Source organism: Amblyraja radiata, chromosome 4, assembly GCF_010909765.2.
Source record: "Amblyraja radiata isolate CabotCenter1 chromosome 4, sAmbRad1.1.pri, whole genome shotgun sequence".
NCBI lineage: Eukaryota > Metazoa > Chordata > Chondrichthyes > Rajiformes > Rajidae > Amblyraja > Amblyraja radiata.
In genome coordinates, this window is record NC_045959.1 from 62,354,189 (window position 1) to 62,374,977 (window position 20,789).

Sequence of the window (20,789 nt, forward strand, 5' to 3'; positions counted from 1 at the left end):
CCGAGGCCGCTGTCCCAGCCGCCGCTGTCGTCCACTGGGCCCGCGGTCAGGTCGAGTGGCCGCTGCCGCCGGAACGTGCCCCAGCTCCGAGTTCTGGTCGCCGCTGTTGCTGCTCCAGCCCCGATGCCGTGTGGCCGCTGCCGCTGCCCCAGCTCCGAGGCCAGGCCACCGCTGCCGCCGCCCCAGTTCTGAGGCCAGGCCGCCGCTGCCGCTGCCGCCGTCCCAGCCGCTGCCGCCGTCGTCCCAGCTCCGAGGCCAGGCCACCGCTGCCGCTGTCAAAGCCGCCGCTGCCGCCGCCGCCCCAGCTCCGAGGCCACCAGCTCCGCCATTAGGCCTCGGCGCAGGCGGAGACGGGGGATACTACAAAAGAAGTCGCATCCCCCCCGAACGAAGAGACCAAAAAATTGTTGCCACACATACACAACATAATAAACCAAAAATCAACTAAACAGGACAAAAGAACAACACAAAAAAAGCAACAAAAAAACAGACAGACTGCAGGCGAGCCGCAGTTACTAAGGCAGCGCCGACATCTTTTTGTTAGGTTGAGAAAATAAATACAAAACTTGGATTTATAACAGCTCATGGGCCATGGCTAGCCGCTAATCAAAGATCTTATAGCTATAAGATCTTTGCCGCTAATGAGGAGGCGCAATATTTTAAACTGCCCCGGCGCTCAAAACCCACCCAGCGCCACTACCTCCACTTATACCGCTTGACCGGCTGAGTAGCCCCATCCACATGCGTTTTGCTCGAAATTCCAGCATCCACACTATTTTTTTGTGTTCTTTCCCTGTTTCCTTCATTCCCAGGAACGAAGCAGATTGCAAAAAGGGGTGAACACTGCCCAGTCCGTCATGGGTACCGACGATCCCACCGTCAAAGGAATCTGCAGAAGTCGCTGCCTCAGAAAAGCAGTCGGCATAATCAGAAACCCACACCATTCTACACTCTCACTTCACTTCTGCCGTTGGGTAGAGAGGTACAGGATCACGAAAACTGTACAGTCCAGGTTCAGGAACAGCTTCTTCCCTACAACCATCAGGCTATTAAACACTATAACCTCCAAATAAGTTCCCAACTACATAGCTTTGTCTTTGCACTATTATTGTATGTTTGTATTTTTACATGGATATATGGTTATTTGTGAAGAAGGGTCTCGACCCGAAACGTCACCTATTCCTTTCCTCCAGAGATGCTGGCTGACCCGCTGAGTTACTCCAGCTTTTTGTGTCTATCTTCGGTTTAAAGCAGCATCGACTGCTCCTTCCTACACATGTTTACATACCTGTTGTGCTGCTACAAATAAGAATTTTATTGTTCCGTTTCGGGACATATGACAATAAAACCACTCTCTTTTAGAGTTCGGCATAATTCCAGTCTAAAGTGAAAGAGACGGGTCTAGGTATAAAAAGCTGCGGGAACTTGTTTATTTACAATGCAACGAAAATGGCCGGGAATTCCAACATATCTCCCCGTTTTAAAACTCATGTTTAGTTTTCTTTGCGCCCTTGACAGTTTCAAAGCCTGCTCGTAACACAAGGGAACAGGAGGAATGCTTCAGCTTGGGATTTACGTTTTGCCAAATCACTTTGAAGCCAAATGAACACCAGATTTTCGCTGCGCTCGTTTCTCCGAGGAGTAATGTAATGTGTAACACGATCGGGACAGATCCGTTGGTATTCGCCCTGAAGCACCTGAAGCGCTGGCGAAATGTGCGTTCATCCCCACTGTAAACAAATGTTGTGAGAGCAGGGAGATGATGAAAACATGTGCTAGAGGAAAGCTTGCAGGCTGTCTGCTTCCTTTTACGTTTTACATTTTTGTGGTCTGATTGTAGCCAGTGGATTTAAACCCTCTACTTAAAACTTTCAAAGATCCAGACACTTTGCCTTCTGCAGTTTGTAATCCGAGAGAGCGAGTGAGAGAGCGAGAGAGGGTCTCAGTCGAAGATTACCGGTCCTTCCAAAGAAATCCCAAGGATGTGTAATATGGACATTCTGAACTACTAGTTTATCTGGTGCAGCGCGTTGATATATATTCGAGGTTCCAGCATGAAAGCTGCCAAGAAAAATTAGAGTTTTATTCTTTTTTTTTACGAAACCATAATTTCCCCCCCTTTCTTTGAGCCTCTTCGCCCACGAAATGAAAGGTAGGTTCGAAGTTAGTGCGAAATTATGTTACCGTATTTGCACGCTTAGTGTGAGAAAGCTGCGCTATTTCGATATGAGTATGTTGACATTTCGTGGCGTGCTTTCTTCGTTGGAGGCTCTTAGAAAATGTATTATTTCTGTCTTGGCCTGGTTATTTTATGTCAGAACTGGCATTTGCTAAAGTGACACGAATCGCACGAAATGGTTATTTTCTTTTCGATAGGATTTATTTTCAATCGTGGTTTAACTTCGCTGCTATTTCGCGATATGTCGAAACGACGGTGCTTTCCACTGTGTGTCTGTGTGTGTGTGTGTGTGTGTGTGTGTGTGTGTGGGTGGGGGGGGGGGGGGGGGCAGCAGGGAGGATAGTGCGTGAATTCTCACTCGTAAATGTTCCGTAACTTTGTCCAACTGAATAATGATGGATGGCCTTTCGCAATCTGAAATCTCCACATCCCACCAGTCATCTTGTTTACATTCTCAAAGGAGGAATTTTGACCCCAGGGTATGCAATGTTGTTTAATTTGCCTTCTTGAAAAAAAAAACATCTGGTAGTAATTCTGTGGCAACGGGACTAGAACTGGTTTACTCGGCGGCTTGGAGGGGCTTCCAAATCTCTCTAGTAAACGCAACTTGCCGACATCAGAGAAGAAAACATTTGGTTGTGATCCAGAGTCCTTGTAGAAAAATGATCGCAGTTTTTCTGTGAACTTATGCCATCAGCAACAATATGCATTTGTAAAGAACTCCGAAGCGATACAACAAAAACAACCCCTTCAGCCCACCATGTCCGTGCCGAACACGATGCCAAAGTTAAATTGATTAACCCCCGCCCCCTTCCTCTACCGCAGGGACCGGTGCTGGATTTAATCTCTTGTTTACCCTCTACATTCACGATTTGGATGACAATGGTTAGTAAACTTGCAGATGACAACAAAATTGATGCCAAATTGGACAGTGAGGAAGGATATCTAACATAAAGAACAGCACAGCACAAGAAACAGGCACTTCGGCCCACAATGTCTGTGCCAAACATGATGCCAAGTTAAATGAATCTCCTATGTCTGCAAGCCATCCATATCCCTCCATTCCCTGCATATCCATATGCCTGTCTAAAAGCCTCTTAAATGCCCCTATTATATCTGCCTTGACCACTACTCCAGGCAGTGCATTCCAGGCACCCACCACCCTTTGTGTAAAAAAACTTGCCCCGCACTTCTCATTTAAAGATTGCCCCTCTCATTTTACAGCTGTGCCATCTGGTCTTTGACATTTTGTCTACTTTAAGGTCGTGATTGTCTAGCAAAATGTCTCAAAGCACTGACTACAGTATGGTCAAGGTCGAATAGTGAGACCCATAAGCAGTCTGAAGAAGGGTCTCAACTGCCACCCATTCTTTCTCTCCAGTAATGTTGCCTGTCCCGCTGAGTTACTCCAGCATTTTGTGTCTATCTTCGACCCCAAAGAAGACATTGGGATAGAAGACCAAAAGCTTGGTCAGGGTTGGGTTTATGGCAGTGTCATAGAGACTTAGAGTCACACAACGCAGAAACAGGCCCTTCGGCCCAACTTGCCCATGCTGACTGACCAGCATGCCCCATCTTCACTAGTCCCACCTGCCTACATTTGGCCTATATCCCTCTAAACCTATCCTATCCATGCATCTATCTAAATGCTTTTTAAACATTGCGATAGTCCCTGCCTCAACTACCTCCTCCAACAGCTCATCCATACACCCACCACCATTTGTGTATAAAAGTTACCCCTCAGGTTCCTTATAAATCTTTCTCCCCTCACCTTAAACCTATGTCCTCTGGTTCTTGATTCCCCTAATCAGGGCAAAAGACTTTGTGCTTTTACCCTATATATTCCTCTCATCATTTTATATACCTCTATAAGATTGTGAAGGATACATTTAATATGCTTTACCTATATGCTTGATTAAAAGCTCAACATGGCTTAACATGGAAATATTACTGCTTGACCTATGCTCTAGATTAAGAGTTGAGCATAGAGACATTATTCAATTAAAATTGAGGAACTAGCTGAGACTGGCAAAGCTTACTTAGATTGTTTCGGCCCGAACCGTTGCCTATTTCCTTCACTCCATAGATGCTGCTGCACCCACTGAGTTTCTCCAGCATTTTTGTCTTACTTCATAATGCTTGCTGCAAGCAAACGACTAAATTCTGATCAACCGAGGGATACCGTTAGGCTACGGGAGGAAACATTCGTATATTTACACCGTTAATATGGGAGGTAACTGGAGAAAGGGAAGTGCAGAAGGTGAACGTGTCTAAAAATTAGGGTCGTCAGTGCTGAGTATGTGGAAAGTTTGGTTAAGCCAGTAACTGAGCTAATGGCCATCTGTGCATCTGTTATTGTAAAATACGATTAGCCTTACTCTTGGCCATTTGCATATGCAATCGAACTCGTTGTCACCCTTAAGTACTTCTCGTTTTTGTATGTATAAAAATGTAGCTCACCCCCTCCATAATCGAATGGGTTTTAGAGCGACAAGCAGTATGTAACCATACTGACTGTATCACCCCTACTCCCGGTACCGTAATAAAGAGTTATTTGTTTGACTGAAATTGTTTGATGTACTCCGTTGTCTTCGAACAAACTGTTACAAGATCACCCATCCTCTATGCTCTTAACTTCACTCGAGGGTTTTTAAAGGGGAAAGGAATTCCAGGGCTCCGGGTTTGTGCTGGCAAGGATGTGAATAATTTAGATAGGCACATGGATATGCTGGGACTGGAGGGCTATGGATCATGTGTAGGCAGATGAGATTAGTTTATCTTGACCTTAAGTTCAGCACAGATATTGTGGGCCGAAGGGCTTGTCCCTGTGCTGTATTCTCTATGTACTAATTGCCTTCAGTTCTGTTCATTAGGGCAGAACTGGAGTTACAGAGTTTTTGGACTGGAGTAGAGTATACTGTAGGGGAGTCTCTGATTTGAAACACTGACCCCGTTCCTCTCCCCACTGTCATTGCCTGACCTGCTGAGTATCTCCAGCACTTTATGTTTCTGGTTTAGCTTTCCAGAATCTGCAGGCATTTAGAAAAAAATAGCAAACTCCTATTTTGTTTCAGTGGGATACCTGCCCAATGACCACTTGAATTTACTTAAGCAGAAATAATATTTTTGCTTAAGAAAGTCCAAATTAGGAACCAAAAGCATATGATCAAAGACCTGTTGCTGGATACCTATTATAGCCCCAGAAAATGTAACATGGATCAGGTGTCATGATTAACCTCTCTCTGTGATTGCAGTGCAAGCTGCAAAGCAACTTAATATTGCTGGTTATTGTAATGATTTTAAAGTTCAGCCAACACAAACCATGCTGTTGTTCGGTTGGCATATCATTAGGAAGCCAGTGTGGTCTTGGATGAACACCAGTTAAAACTAACCTGCGATTCTTAAAGCAAGCCGGCAGGTCTTAAAGGGGAGATGCATTTTGGCTGAATCTAGAGGTTATTGTGACCTTTTGAGTGAGTATACTGCAAAGTTTTCAGAGTTCTCATGAAAGGTTTTCACAATGGAAACCGCAGCCACAGATTGAAGGCATCATGACTGCCATTTGGACGCCAAACACTAATTCACATGAATCACTTCAGATGATCATACCAAAGCTGTTTGTTCCAAGAATGGAATTCCTCTGATATTACATGATAGAAGAGATGTATTGAATTACATAGGATACACAGCACAGAAACAGGCTATTTGGCCCAACGTATCTTCAGTATGCCAGTGTTTATGCTCCATTTAAGCTTTCTCTAGTTGTTTTTCTTCATGCATATTTATGAGTATTACATTGTATTCCTCCTATCCTCATGTTTGTCCAGCCACACATGAAAGGTTCTATACTATTCATTTCAAAAACATTCCTAGTGCTAATGAAGAAATAAAAACTGCAGATGCTGCTCTACTAATAAAAAGGGACACAAAGTGCTGGAGCAACTCAGCGAGTCAGGCAGCATCTCTAAAGAACATGGACTGTCGGTGTTTTGGGTCGAGACCCTTCTTCAGACCCTTTTTTCCCCCCTGTGATAATGAGTTCCACACTCTTTGGATTGACAATTCTATTAAATTAATGTTTAACTTTCTCAGTTGGGTCTGATAATGATGGCCTCCCCAGTCCTCCTCACAAGTGGGAACATGCCCTCCACATCTCTATCAAAACCCTCAATAGTTTAAAAAGTCTCTATTCGATTGGGTTTCACATGGATTTTTTTTTTGTTCAAGAGGAAAGTGTACTCATCTTCCCTTGACACAATTCTGGATAATCCCAATACTCTCTTCTCTATAAGTCTAGCCTAACCATGATTTGATGCAGATTTAATGAAGCTTCCCTACCTTTCAATTCTATTCTAGAAATTAAATGGTTTCCTTTTTATGTAGACCTGCTAATTCATGGCTCAACCTTTTGTGATTCTTGTATTGGTACCACAAGATCACTTTTGAAAATCAACAAAACATATGGGAGAGGATCACAGGAACAGCTGTGACAGGGAGAGAGAGCGGGTGTGGGCAGAGCAGCCGCCAGCAGGCCTTGCTGATTCACTGAGTGAGCGAGTGTGTCTGCTCAGCGCTCTACCCAGTCCACGATTGGTACACCTTGGGGAGTGCAGAGAAGCACATGGAAATGCCCTGTTCCCACCCAGCAGAAAAGATGCCTGCTGCCTCTCAGCACCTAACAAATACATCCCCATCCATTTGGCATCCAAAATGCTCATTTTTAGGTTTAGGTTTGTTATTGTCATATGTACCAAGGTATAGTGAAAAGTGGCAACCTGCAAGATATTGAAAATATCTTTGCAGTCTATAAGGATTTTGATTCCTAGATACTCATTGCCATAATCTATTTGTTTAAGAAAAAACTACAGATGCTGGAATAATCAAAGGTAGACAAAAAGCTGGAGAGACTCAGTGGGTGAGGCAGCATCTATGGGTGACGTTTCGGGTCGAGACCTTCTTCAGTCTGAAGAAGGGTCTCAACCAGAAATGCCATAATCTATTTTACATTTACTGACATTGTTGTCTTTGTCCTGCTCTAAGATTGCAGCAGTTGGAAAATTTCAGTGAGGAGATTATTATTTCATAAGTTCATAAGTTATAGGAGCAGAATTAGGCCAATTGGTTCAACAAGTCTACACCACCATTCAATCATGGCTGATCTATTTTTCCCCCTCAACGCCATTCTCCTGCCTTGTCCCCATAACCCCTGATACCCGTACTAATCAAGGATTTGTCAATCTCCGCCATAAAAAGTATCCATTGACTTGGCCTCCACAGCCTTCTGTGGCAATGAATTCCACAGGTTCGCCACCCTCTGACTAAAGAAATTCCTCCTCATCTCCTTTCTAGAGATACGTCCTTTCATTCTTAGGCTATGGCCTCTGGTCCTAGATTCCCACACTAGTGGAAACATCCTCTCCACATCTATCCAGGCCTTTCATAATTTGATCACCTCTCATCCTTCTAAGCTCTAGTAAGTACAGGTCCAATGCCTATTTAATTACCTGAGGTTCAGGAAGGAGATTTACCTACTGAACTCTGAAATAATGTGGCATTCTAATAGGTCTTTTTCTCCCTTCCTTCCACTTTCAACAATTTATTCTGCTCTGAACAAACCTGATGATCTTCCTGGGGTTACCCTTATAGTAATTAGTTTGTGCAGTACTTCTGATGTTAGTAAAACTGTTCTCTTCACCTAGCACTCACATTTTAAATTTTGTGACAACACAATAATACACCACTATTTTAGGAATGATAGCAATTGCTGACCTGCGAGTCTTTAATGATCCCTTTGGAAAACACTGATGTGGTGTTCCTTTTAAATGTTTGCTTACAACGGACATGCGTAGCTGGTAGAGCTGGTGCCTCACAGCGCCAGAGACCCGGGTTCGATCCTGACCTTGGATGCTGTCTGCGAATGTGGAGTTTGCACATTCTCCCCTGTGACCGCATGGGTTTCCTCTGGATACCCTGGTTCCCTCTCACATCCCAAATAAATGTGAGTTTGTAGGGTTAATTGGCCTCTGTAATAAAAATCCCTTTCTTGGATGAGAAAGTGTGAACGGGTGATCAATGTTCGGCATGAACCTGGTGGGCCGATGGGCCTGTTTCGATATTGAATCTCTAAACTAAATGACCTAGAGCATTGAGCTTCAAAATGGGTGGTGGTATAAAATTAGCACATTGTTCTGCTAATCCATGTCCAATAAAATCTGGAGTGTGGCGGCGCCTAACGGCAGCAGCTCGACTGCAGTCCGTCTGCCTTTTTAAAATTTTTGTCCCGTTAGCTGTATGTTTTTTGTTTTAATTTTTATTATGTTTTAACTGTGTATATGTGGGAGGGTGGGGGGCAGGTGGGGGAAACCGTTTAATCTCTTCCCTGTACAGGGACCTGACTTTTTCCCTGTCGGGTCTCCGGTGTCGTTGGGTCTAACATCGTGGAGCCGGAGGCGGCCTCCAACCGGAACCAACCTGAGGGCTCCAGTCGCGGAGCCTGCGGACTCGCCATTGCGGAGCTGGCCGACTTCGGAGCGGGGAGAGCTGTGGTGGCGCGCTGCTGCAGCCCGACTTCAGAGCTTCGGAGGCTCCGGCCGCAGGCCCGGTGGACAGGAACATTGGGAGCTCGCAGGTCCCTGGTGGGAGACCGCTTTTCGGAGCTCCCACAACGGCAACTTCTCCCACAGAATCGCGAGGTTTAAATGACTCGGAGCGGGGCCTAACATCGCCTGGCGCGGCTTAAACGGCCGCGGGACTTACCATCGCCCGCCGGGGGCTTTAACATCGTGAGCCCCAGTCGCCTCGACACTGCAGTTGGACTGCTGGACCGTGGGAGAAGAACAAAGGGAAGAGATAAGACTTTTGCCTTCCATCACAGTGAGGAGGTGTTGGAGATTCACTGTGATGGATGTTTGTGTAAATTGTGTTAAGTGTGGGTCTTGGTTTTTTTGTAATGTCATGTCTGCAGGAATGAAATTTCGTTCAAACCTTGTCTGAATGACAATAAAAGGCATTCTATACTATTCTATTCTATTCTATTCTACTTCGGAGTCACGTGAGTGACTACGTGAAGAACCCGCTTACGTCGCATGCGTGTCATATCGCTACACGCATTCGAACTCGTCATCGCTGGAGGAAGGATGTTCCTCCAAATCGGCGGGGGTTGAACCTGCAACAGGAACGTAAGGGAACTTCGTTTTCTTTACTTACCCTTTTTTATCTAGAAGGCTGATGAAGCTGGCTAGGGAGAGTTTGCAGATTTGCAGGCAGCCAGCAGCGGCCGGGGCCCGTTAATTGCTTTTAAACAGGAACGGAGCCGACTTTAGCGCCAGGACAACGGTCGCTGGAGCAGTTTTCCCGACAACCCGGAAACAGCCCCACAAGTCGTTTAGTGGATTTAATAATTCATGGGTCCGAGGGGCTGGAAGGTGCGGAACTGGCGCATTAACAGGGGTTCCGCAGGTCTAAAAATAGCGGCGAGCGGTCAGTGCCCGAGAGCACTGAGTACACGTTGGACCCGCTGGAGCACCGCAGAGGCAGGGGGGGGGGAACAGACAGCAGCAACAGGCTGAACTCCCGTAATGGGAATAGCTGTGCCAGACTTACCCCCCCCCCCCCCCTCGACTTTTGCTCCCGTTTTTTGGCGCCCGACTTTTGCTCCCGACTTTCCCTCCCGATTTTTTGCTCCCAACTTCGCTCCCGCGCCGGCCCCGGCTGGTCGGGAGAGGTAGGCATAATCAGAGTCGTTGACTTCGAGGAGTCCGACTCTGAATAGCCGCGAGCGACCAGTGCCCGTGCGCACTGGGGGTCGGTTGGAGGGGTTTTAGGAGCAGCCACGAGCGGACAGAGCAGCAGGGAGCGAGAGGCACAGCAACAAATGTCGACACCACCATCTCCCAATAAGGGAGCGAGTGCAAATCACACCAAAATGGGTGAAAGAAAGAAAGAATCAGCACCACCATCTCCGAAAAGGGAGTGAGTGCAAATCACACCAAAACGGGTGGAAGAAAGAAAGAATCAGCACCACCATCTCCCGAAAGGGAGCGAGTGCAAATCACACCAAAAAGGCTGGAGGAGCTCCTCCATGGTGGCAGTCCCAGAAATATGGAGGCTAGCCACAGTGGGCAAAAGGTAAGACCCACAGCGGTACCCCGTGTGGGGCCGCAAGATATCTCTTACTCCTCGGAAGAGAGTGGGCAGGACCAAATTTGGTCAGACCCTGACCAAGGCACAGGTTTACATAACCCTGAAAGAGGGGAGAAAGTGGACTCTGCATTTCACCCTGTGTAGGAAATGGACAGAGCAACGCGTAGAAAGGCTGTAAAGAAGCTGCAGGACGTCAGTGGCGAAGGTGCCGGGGACCTGCAGCAGCAGCTGCCAGCACAGGCAACTTGTATGGAGACATCAGCTGTGCCGGATTTAAACCCCGCGCCGGGAAAATCAAATCCTAGACCGGGTGGGAAGGCAACGCGCAAAGTACATCACTGCGAAAGTGATGTGGAGAAACAGCCTCCGGATAATACTTACCGATACCGAAGTAAGGATGAGCAGCTGCAGGATATAGCGCAGCCAGCAGCGGCCACTTTCGCGGAGCTGGGAAACCGGTACGAGTGGCTGCAGCATGTTCGGCCGTCAGCGACAGGTGCCGGGGAGTACCGGGACTGCGAGCAACGGCACAATTATATGGGGCGGCCGGGAGCAACCAGTGCCCGTAGGCATGGGGACCGGCTGCGGCAAAAACCGCGTTCGACTAGTGCCCGAGAGCACGAAGGTCGGCAGGAGCGGTTGGATAAAAGTACATGTCTACACATCACCTGCAAGCCAATACCTTTGCTGAGGTGTTGGCAAGACATTTACCTCCGGGGAAATTGTGGGGCTCTGAATGTGGCCAGTGTTAACTGAAGTATTTGGAGACACGTTGGTCAGGATGCTGGCTTCAAATCTGACCAGTTAGCCTTACTCACAGGTGTGCTTTTGTTCCCCTGAAACAGACATTACTGGAACAGACATTACTGTGTAATCCTGAGATGGGAATGCTATCTATCAGGAATTGTATTGGACTGCTGGATCCTTTAGTCTTAGCGGTAACCAAAAACATAACAGGACAAGGTATTGAACCGAAAGAAAGTTCTAAAGTCCTATCAGCGGGATATTAACGGCCGCACTATTAGAAATAAACATGACACTAGTTCACCAGGATGCACTGGCCTTATATGCAAACCTGGAACTTCCCAAACCACTGATATAGAATGTGGAGGTATTCATTACTTGCTCCTTAGTTCAGCATGTACTGAACTGAACGTCATTCAGACAAGGAAGCAACAAATTGAAGCATTATTAAACTACGTACACACATTATAGATGTTATGGAGACATCCAATAAGAATCACAGAAATTCGTGTACTAAATATCCTTATCATAATCAGAGGTGGTTGCCACTTCATCTTAGGTTAATGGAACTTCGTACTTATATTTTTTCAGATGGGAACTTTGTGTCATCTTCTGTATTGATCCTAGGGTACTATTTGGCAAGCATCATATCAAGATATGCTGGCTAGATTACCAATTAGAGGTACCCACAGATGTGTTAAACTACAGGTCATCTGCGGTTCACTACTAACACAGTTCACATGGCACTGACTTTGCTGGTAATATGGACAGCCTTAATGGAGACTGGCAGGGAACTAACTATCCACCAGACTGCTAGTAGAATTGGCATAGGGACTGTGTGCCAGCCATATAATATCAGACATTATCTAATTCTGAACGCAGTCACGCGTCATTCAAACAATTTATGGGTCATTCTGACAGGCTAATGAAGTAACCGACTGATGCCACTATGGCGCTAGATGTGGGTACATTTGTTAGGCATGGCAGCGGGTCGCAGACAGTCCACTCATTCAACAGTACTTGGTATTCTCTAGAAATAGGAAATACGTTCATAACTATTATCACCCGCAGACCTATAAACAGCCATCTGTTCTGGAATTCCTGGCAAGCCTCCATTACGATGGGAGGCTTAGTCATAGTACCATAATTGTGCCAGGAGTGCTCTGTCTACATACCTGTCGAAGGTACAGAGCGACATTCTGTGGGGACACACACACTGGTAACAAAACTCATTAAGGGCATGTTAAAATTAATCCCCAAGAACTAGGTACATTCATATATGGGATGTGAGTTTTGTACTGACCAAGTTAAGAAACTGGTCTCCAGCTACAGCTCTGTCATTACAGAAACTGACTATGTAAACAGTCATGCTGATGGCCTTGGTCACGGCGCAAAGAGTCCAGTCACTACAGAAACTAAGGCTGGACAACATGATGATTTCATCAGGGAATTAAACGTGTCACATCAATCAAAGGGTCAAACCGAACAGACAGGGGTCAGCAGGCCTAAAAACAAAGTACAGAGCCTATACGACAGATGGTCGTTGCTGTATTATAACTCATTTACTATCATACATGGAGTATGCTAGATCATCAGAGAGAAGAAATGTCACGTTTATCAGCTACTAATAGCCACTCAAAACAGTAACAGTCCAGATCATCTCTAAATGGCTAAGCTAGTCCTGACAAAGGCTGGAGTGGACTCTAAGGAGGAATTAAATCTTACTCCATCAGGGCTGCAGCTACATTGGCAGCTATGAAGCTGGACGTACCAATGGACAAAACCCTCAAGACAGTAGAATGGTCAACGGAGGAAACTATCCAACGACTTTATAACAAACCAGTTATTGAACCTGGAAGAATTGCAGAAACAATTTTAAGTTCTGCATATAATTCACCGCATAAATAGGGTCAATAATTGGAATTAATATTTTACAGTTGGGTTTCAATATCGTATTATGTTTAATGATGTTAACATCATTCTCCCCACAACCAAGGCAGTTGTGAAGCATGGACTCGTTCCACGGCATGAGGTCACAGAGCTTTGAAGTCTTCACTGTAGTCACTCACGTGACTCCGAAGTAAAATAGTAAGATTAAACGAGAACTTACCAGTTTGAAGTTTGATCTGTATTTTATGAGGAGGAACGTTGAGGGAATACGTGCCCTCCGCTCCCACCCTCGATTAGTCATATCTTAAACTGGTATCTCTTTGATAATGTTACTATATTAAGTCATTATAGTGTTTCTGTGACCTCACACCGCTGCTTTGAAGGATGACACGCATGCGTCGTAAGCGGGTTCTTCACGTATTCCCTCAACGTTCCTCCTCATAAAATACAGATCAAACTTCAAACTGGTAAGTTCTCGTTTAATCTTACTATTCTATTTACAACACCTCACAGACATTTAGCTTATGTGTGCACTTATGCTTCTCTCCCCGTATGGTTCAAGCATATTTTGTTTCACAAAGGTGCAAACACATCACAGATACATTTGGAACTCCAGCAGCACTTAGCACACAAAATGGAAACACTAACTGACCCAAGTTCTCATCTTGAGGGTATTGCAAAGGAAGCATGATTACGAGATTGTTCCAGAAAAAGGTAGAAATGCTTAACATATCAGTCGTATCTGTTGAAAAAGAAACAGCTATATTTTTCAGGTTGAGGAACCCGTTTAATTTCATATTTTCATCCTGTTTTGGTATTTTGTTAAAAATTGTTATTGCCACGAATGATGGTCTCATCATTCAATAATCACAATCAACAGCATCAATAAAATCAATGTGAGGACACAAGGAACTGCATATGCTGGTTTACAAAATAAGTCACAATATGCTGGAGTAACTCGGCGGCTCAGGTGGCATCTCATGAGAACATGGATAGGGGATGTTTCTGGTCGGGACCGTTCTTCAGACTGATTGTAGTAACATGGAGAAGGCTGGAAGAGGAGAGGTGTAGGACAAAGCCAAGTGCGTGGAGTTGGATGCGGATTTTTTTTGATAGACATATGGTTGGACAAAGTCCAGAGATGAAAATACAAAGGTGTGAGATAAGGATAGGAGTGCCAGTTGTGAAGAGACAGGAATATACGGGGAAGGGGAGGGGTTGGAGAGAAATGGGTGCAAGTCCACGAGGGCACAGGGAAGAGATGGGGAGCAGTTACAGAGACCAAGTTTTGTATCTGATTGACCAAACAAACTGAGGACCCACACATTCAGATTCAGATTCAGATTCAGATTCAACTTTAATTGCCATTGTCATTGTCAGTGTACAATACAGAGACAACGAAATGCAGTAGACAACGAAATGAAACCAAACGCATTAAGTGATCTTTTTATATATGTGGGTAGATGGGGGTGTGGAGTTCACAATTAAACTTTCCCTTCTTTCCTCCTAGCTAATTTAAATTCTTTCTGGTGGTTATTTCACAAAATGATATATTAAGGAACTAACTATGTCATTAAGCTGGAAAGAGTGCAGATATGTTTTATGAGAATGTTGCCAGGACTCGAGGCCCTGAGTAATAGGGAGGGATTGGGCAGGCTAGGACTTTGTTCCTTCGAGCGCAGGGGGCTAAGGGTTGACCTTATGGAAATGTATAAAATCATGAGCGGAATAGATGGGGTGAATGCACAGTCTTTTATTCAGGGTAGGGGAAGCAAGATCTAGAGGATATAGGTTTACGGTAAGAGAAGGAAGATTTAATAGGAACCTGAGGGACAACATTTTTACTCAGAGGGTGGTGGGTGTATGGAATTAGCTGCCAGAGGAGATAGTTGAGGCAGGTCCAATAACAACATTTAAAAGACACTTGAAGAGATATATGGATAGGAAAGGTTTAGAAGGTTATGGGGCAAATATGGGAAAATGGGACAAATGTAGATGGGGCATTTTGGTTGTCATGGACAAGTGGTGCTGAAGGGCCTGTATCTGTGCTGTATGACTCTATGACTCTAACTTGCAAAATGAAAAGATCTGGAAGTTCAAGTCTTGTATAATTATTTTTGTCTTGAGTTTCCTTTGCCTCATTTATTTCATCGCAATAAAGTGTAAAAATATCAATAGACAATAGACATTAGGTGCAGGAGTAGGCCATTCGGCCCTTCGAGCCAGCACCGCCATTCAATGTGCTCATGGCTGATCATCCACAATCAGTACCCCATTCCTGCCTTCTCCCCATATCCCCTGACTCTGCCATCTTTATGAGCCCTAGCTAGCTCTCTCTTGAAAGTATCCAGAGAACCAGCCTCCACCGCCCTCTGAGGCAGAGAATTCCACAGACTCACAACTCTCTGTGTGAAAAAGTGTCTCCTTAGCTCCGTTCTAAATGCCTTACCCCTTATTATTCTTAAACTGTGGCCCATGGTTCTGGACTCCCCCAACATCGAGAACATGTTTCCTGCCTCTAGCATGTCCAAACCCTTAATAATCTTATATGATTCAATAAGAAAATTCCAAAGTATACAAGCCCAGCCACTCCATTCTCTCAGCATATGAGGAATTAACCTTATGAACCTATGCTGCACTCCCTCAATAGCAAGAAAGTCCTTCCTCAAATTAGGGGACCAAAACTGCACACAATACTCCAGGTGTGGTCTCACTAGAGCCCTGTACAACTGTAGAAGGACCTATTTGCTCCTATACTCAACTCCTCTTGTTATGAAGGATAACATGCCATTCGCTTTCTTCACTGCTTGCTGAACCTGCATGCTTACTTTCATTGACTGATGAACAAGGACCCCCAGATCCCGTTGTACTTCCCCTTTTCTCAATTTGACACCATTTAGATAATAATCTGCCTTCCTGTTTTTGCTACCAAAGTGGATAATCTCACATTTATTCACATTAAACTGCATCTGCCATGCATCTGCCCACTCATCCAACTTGTCCAAGTCACCCTGCATTCTCATAGCATCCTCCTCACAGTTCACACTGCCACCCAGCTTTGTGTCATCTGCAAATTTGCTAATGTTACTTTGAATCCCTTCATCTAAATCATTGATGTATATTGTAAATAGCTGCGGTCCGAGCTCTGAGCCTTGCAGTACCCCACTAGTCACTGCTTGCCATTCTGAAAGGGACGCGTTCATCCCATATAGATACAGAGCTGACATTTCTGATAGAGGTTAGATATCTAAAATCCAGCTATCTGAAACCAAAACTGCCCGAAAATAAGACATTTTTGAAAATATTCTGTTCTATATTTATTTCATTTTACTGTGAACTTACTGTGCAAATACTAGGAAGGTTCAGTGAGGTGAAAGTTCTTGTTGATGCGTATGGTTAGTTATTGGCTTCACTGCTTTGTTGACAGTGGTACACAGGTCTATTTCCTCTGCTGTTGCGTTGATCTGAATGACCATTGACCCGTCTCAGCCTGAACCACCTGAACTCCACCTTTGTAATTTCCTGTGTTTTCTGCCATTGCATTGATGTCAAGAGGTCAGAGATACCCCTGTGTGCAGCACTGCAAAAAGGAAGCCTATTGGGTTGTCTGCAATAAATTTACTGTTGAAATTGGATAAAGGCTCAGGAATAAGTGGAGCATGTGTAGACATTGACACAATTTATGACTAGATCATGAAGATTTTTTCCAGAAATGATATACATAAATACACAGATGAGAAACTATCTACAAATTTAAAATTATGATTTAGACAGCGGTGATAGAGAGTATGTAACAGAGATGAGGATGCCATATCATATTTAAAGGCATCATGGAATAAGGTAATTAGAAATGTGTACAGATGAAGCCTCAGTGGATTTTGCCAGTAATTGCCAATGAAAATCTTTCTACTGGGTAAATCTACTTTGCCATTGAGATATCCCTACATTTGCATTAATTACCATGGAAAATCTTAACTATGGCTGATGAAAATTGCACTGAGGAAGTGCAATTAAACCAAGACACATTTACTGTGCTGGGATTTGCAAGAATGGGTCAATTTGTACGGGAAAAGGCCAGCGTCCAAAATGCTACAAGGTGGGAAAGTATATTTTCATTTCATTATTTTACAGAAAAAAAGAGCATGGATCAACAGATAGATTTGTTTGGATTGATTTGAGAGGCACTTTTGTTCACAAATCTTGTCAGTTCATTGAGGTTGAAAAAAAGTGTTGTTGTTACAATTTGTTGAATGAACCCTGAGAATAACTCCTAATGCTATTGTGAAAGACACAAGGTCAGGCAGTATCTGTGGAGGGAATGGACAGTCTACGTTTCAGGTCTGAGGAAAGGTCCTGACCTGAAATGTTGTCTGTACATTTCCGCCACAGATGCTGCCAGATCCGCTAAGTTCCCCCAGCACTTTGTGTTTTGCTTCTTTCGAAAGACAATGCATTTCTAAGATTTATAACTCCAAATATACCATTGTTGGTACAGCTAATGAACCAAAGAATGTTAAGGTCCATATAAGTTTAAAGACAAATTTATGAGGCATTTGTTTAATGCTATGAATTAAGACCTGCGGATGGAAGGTTACATTAATGATTTCCAACAAAGAACGTTGGAGAAGGCAGGCATGGGTTATTGATTGGGGACGATCAACCATGATCACAATGAATGGCAGTGCTGGCTCAAAGGGCTGAATGGCCTTCTCCTGCACCTATTTTCTATGTAACGCCAATGGGCTGCTGAACATGTATGGAACCAAGTGATTGAAGGTACCATTACCAACATGCCCTGTGACTGAGACTACTGTATGTTTCTTGCTCATGAATAAGTTGTTAATTTTGAAGAATGTGTGTTGAAAGAGGAGAAAATGATTTTGGAGCCGTTAGGTTTTTGAAAACGGTTGACTTCAGAAAGAAAAGTAATTGAACAGCATTGGCAATGATGCTTCCATTGTTTACGCACAGATGGTGAAATTATGAAAAGGGTTTTACATCTGAATGAGAAAGATAAAACAGCGAGGTTGATGAAAAACAATGGTGATCCAATAGAGAAGGGTTTCTAGATAAATGTATAAACACATGTGAAGATATCACAAAAGCCCTAGGACAATAGAGCTTTAAAACTAAGAAAGAGATAGGGCAGGTTGACAAGATTCAAGGAAAATTTATCAAAGGTAAGTCTCAGAACCAAATGAAATTATTTAAGAAGGAACTGCAGATGCTGGAAAATCGAAGGTAGACAAAAATTCTGGAGAAACTCAGCGGGTGAGGCAGCATCTATGGAGCGAAGGAAACAGGCAACGTTTCGGGTTGAAGAAGGGTCTCGACCCGAAACGTTGCCTATTCCCTTCGCTCCATAGATGCAGCCTCACCCGCTGAGTTTCCCCAGCATTTTTGTCTACCAAATGAAATTACCTGATTTGTTTAGCAAATAATCCCAGTGGATTGTTATTGACTGAAGTCGAACTTTAATTGCAATAGCCAGATGTAAATCCCCCAATATCTTTCTTTGGAAGTGAATAATAGGAAGAACATTTGTTAAATTTTCAAGTAGTTTCAAATCTCATGTATACATTGTCAAAAATCCCGGAAAATCTAAAAATTCAGTGGGTTCAGTCTCAAGGGTGTCAGATTTTGGATATACTGCTCTTGCAGTGTCACAGGTTAATATTACTCTCTTTCTCTGGCATTCATCTTGATTCCACCTCCTCAAAATGAGCTAACTATTGGACTGCTCATAAACTTCTCTCTGATTTGAAGTAATGGAAGGAGCTTGCCATCAGAAGCTATCACTAGCTTTGGCCTTTGGAACACCTTTCAAGTCTAACTGTGGCCAATGTTTTATAACCCATAATTTAAAATTAAACTTTTGAGTATTTATGCATGGGGCAATAGTGAGCAATGGCTTTGGTATATCCCAGGCAAGCTCCATCTAAGTGTCAGTGTAGGTGAGGGGAATATTAAGGTGATAATGTATAAATGAACTCTCAGAATATGTTCAATGCAGACTGAAGAGCTTTATTATGAAAATCTAGACATGTGGTTATAAAAGAAAACACAATAGCAGCAGCCAGACAGGAAATAGAGAATTGACATTGTTAAGTGTTTTCATAGTTGGAGGAGGAATGGAATTAGAGTACGAAGGGTTCAATGCAGGGACCACATTTGTTTTTGACATTAATTGTTGAATGAACCCGGCAGTTCACTGCATGATCTGGTACATCTATTTCTTTGATGGCTTCAGAAGGTCATTTCAGTTGGAATAATGCAGATTGTGACATCTTATATAAATTAATATGTACACAACATAGATGTAGTAGTCTTAAAGACGCCTTAAAAGCCAGCATGAAGAAATGTGAAATCGACATCGACAACTGAGAAACCAATGCCAGGGACAGGAAACTTTGGCGAACCATCATCCAAGAAGCGCAGAATTAGAAGAGATGCGCAGAATTAGAAGATATGCGCAGAATTAGAAGAAAAGAGAAGAAAACGGAAAGGTAGGCAGCAACAACCAAAGCCCGATCTGCCATCTGGAATTACCTGTCCTGAATGTCGAAGAACTTTCAAAGCCAGGATTGGACTCATAAACCACCTGAGAGTCCATAAAAACAACAGAACGTAGACCATCATCCTCGACCTCGACAGATAGCCACGACGATGACGAGTTGTCTCCCCACTGCCACTTCCATTTGGGGATTTCAATTATTATGAAAACAACCTTCTTGGGTTCAAAATACATTTAGCATGTCTCCTATAAACTTTATGTCAATAATAAGAAGAAATCTATTCCAGCTTTGATTCGCTGTTTATTCCATTAATGTTGTATACAGACCACTAAACAGCAGTAGTGAGGTTGGGGATAGCATCAAGCAGGAAATTAGGGATGCGTGTAGTAAAGATGCAGCGGTTATCATGGGTGACTTTCATCTACATATAGATTGGGCCAACCAAATTGGTAACAGCGCTGGGAAGGAGAATTTCCTGGAATGTATACGGGATAGTTTTTTAAACCAATACGTAGACAAATCGACTAGAGGGCAGGCTATCCAAGACTGGGTATTGTGTAATGAGAAAGGATTAGTTAACGATCTTGTTGTGCAAAACCCCTTGGGCAACAGTGACCATAATATTGTGGAATTCTGCATTAGGATGGAGTGTGACACGGTTAATTCAGAGGCTAGGGTCCCGAACTTAAAGAAGGGAGGCTTTGAAGGTATGAGACGAGAATAGGATAGGATAGTCTGGCAAATTATACTTAAAGGGTTGACGGTGAAGATGCAATGGCAAAGATTTAATGACTGCATGGATGAACTCCAAAAATTGTTTTTTTTTTAAATAGGTGAAGGAGTAGGCTATTCGGCCATTCGAGCTAGCACTGCTATTCAGTGTGATCATGGCTGATCATCCACAATCAGAACCCCGTTCCTGCCTTCTCTCCATACCCCTTAACTCCGATATCCCTTAGAGCTCCATCTAACTCTCTCTTGTTCATCCCTGTCTGGCGAAAAAATAAAACGGGGAAGGCGGCTCAATCGTGGCTAATAAAGGATAATCAAGGATAATGCTAAATCCAAAGAAGTGGCATATAAATTGGCCAGAGGACGCAGCAAAGTGGAGAAATTTAGAACTCAACAGAGGAGGGAAAAGGGGCTAATTAAGAGGGGGGGGGGGGACGGCATGAAAGAACGCTTGTGGGGAATATAAAAACTGATTGTAAAAGCTTCTTTAGATATGTAAAAAGGAAAAGCTTAATGAAGACAAATGTAGGTCCCTTACAGTCAGAGACAGGTGAATTTATAATGGAAAACAAGGAAATGGCAGAACA

At 43.9% G+C, this 20,789-nt stretch overlaps 1 protein-coding gene across 1 annotated transcript in view; it reads left to right on the forward strand.

Annotated features, from left to right (window-relative positions):
* Positions 1-1,518: 1,518 nt before the first annotated feature.
* Positions 1,519-20,789, forward strand: part of colec12 (collectin subfamily member 12) — a 139,177-nt gene continuing 119,906 nt past the window's right edge. Inside the window, exon 1 of the mRNA XM_033019617.1 lies at positions 1,519-2,152. Coding sequence (XP_032875508.1) covers positions 2,146-2,152 — 7 coding nt within the window. The 5' untranslated portion in view covers positions 1,519-2,145. The remainder of the gene's footprint in view (positions 2,153-20,789) is intronic.